At 45.2% G+C, this 1526-nt stretch overlaps 1 protein-coding gene across 1 annotated transcript; it reads right to left on the bottom strand.

Moving 5' to 3' along the window:
- Positions 1-269: 269 nt before the first annotated feature.
- LOC131214620 (uncharacterized) lies at positions 270-1194 on the bottom strand (the record flags this gene model as incomplete). The annotated part of the gene is made up of 1 exon (XM_058208960.1): positions 270-1194. A coding segment is annotated over one exon (925 nt), but the record flags the coding sequence as incomplete, so codon positions are not given.
- Between the last annotated feature and the right edge of the window lie 332 nt (positions 1195-1526).

Here is a 1526-nt window from a genome sequence, read left to right as displayed (position 1 = left end):
CGCTGTCGACCGAACATGGTCGGTCGGGCAACTGATGCCGGCTACACCTTCCCCCTATGGAAAAATAATGTCATCTTAGGATCTTCGTATATGACTAAGTTTGAACAAAATACATTAGTGAAAGAAGAAGATGCTAAGATGGCATTATTTCACTATTAACTATCAGTATTAAGTATTTGCTTGCTGTCGGGGAGATAAGATGGAGATGTGCTTTGTTCTATGGATTCTATTGTTCCGGGGTGGTAATGAAGCAACGATGGGTAGTGATGTTACGCTGCCGGTGGTACCCACCGCCCGTCGGATGGTCTCAATGTAAGGCGGTCTAGGTGATCGTCTGCTTCATCTTCCTGGTTTGGGTCACCGTTCTCCTCGACGGCATACACGGTCGTGAGGGCATCGGTTGCCTCTTTGCATTCCTGTCGTTGTTCGCTAATGATCTCAATGGTTTCGACCTTCTTTGCTACAGCGGTTTCTGCCGCCAGTTCTGCTTCGTGATCCACATCTAACCATTTGTCACTATCAGTGGTCGCTGCATGCCTTTTCACTGCTGCTGCGCCCAAATTTTTCCGGAAGCGATCCCAGTTGTCGAAATCTGCATGGCTGTCGTTAGTCTCGTAATAGGTGTCCGACTTACTTGTTCTTTTCTTTTTCTTTCTTTTTCTACTCTTTTGAGTCGGCGGTATGGCTGATCGTTCTCGTAATGCTGTTGTACTTTTTCGACGCAACTGGTTCGCCTCACTTTCTTCGTCATCGTAACTATTCTGGAAGGCTCGATGCTCCTCTGATTCCTGGTCCTCGTTTTGTTGCTGTGCATTAATAGTCAGCTTAAACACTTGCTGCAACTCTAACTGTTCATCATTGTCGTCCTCTATGTCTTCTTCGTTGTCATGGTCATTTCTTGGTTCACTCGTATGTTCTTCGTTCTCCTCCTTGTATAGTTCCTTGATCATCTCGAGTAGTTGACGTTCCGATTCTTCGTCTTCCTTGCGTTTTGCTTCTTCTTTGTCGAATCTCTGGCGGGCTTCTTCCTCGTAATATTTGTGTTCTTCTTCGTTGCTACGATGCGCTTCTTCGACGTCTTGTTGTTGATAATTCGTAGATGATTCAGTCTCCTGCTGAGCTAAAAACACTTTTCCATTGTGTATGGGTCTGTCTTTCGTATTATTTTGTCTAGGTGTGACCCTCTGCTGGTTTCTGAACTTAGGGGTTTGAAATCCTTGATTATGGTGGAATTGACGCTGGTCGTATCTGTGCCAGTAATTATTACTGTGGTGGGGTGGGCGGTAATAGTTCTGCTGTTGTCTAAATGGACGCTGATAGTTTTGTCGTGGTGGGTACTGATAATTTTGTCGTGGAGGGCGCCAACAGTTTTGACACTGTTGGGCTGGTACTGCGCTCTGGTAGCTATTGTAATTTGTCTCCCTTTTGCTAACTAAAACTTGGGCTTCTGCCTTTTCTGCGTCTAATTCGCGTAGTTTTTCAATTGCATCTTTCACTGTATTGAACTCTGCTGCCCTCAAAATTAT

The sequence above is a fragment of the Anopheles bellator genome, unplaced genomic scaffold (genome assembly GCF_943735745.2).
Source record: "Anopheles bellator unplaced genomic scaffold, idAnoBellAS_SP24_06.2 scaffold01609_ctg1, whole genome shotgun sequence".
NCBI lineage: Eukaryota > Metazoa > Arthropoda > Insecta > Diptera > Culicidae > Anopheles > Anopheles bellator.
This window is presented reverse-complemented; position numbering and strand designations above follow the sequence as displayed.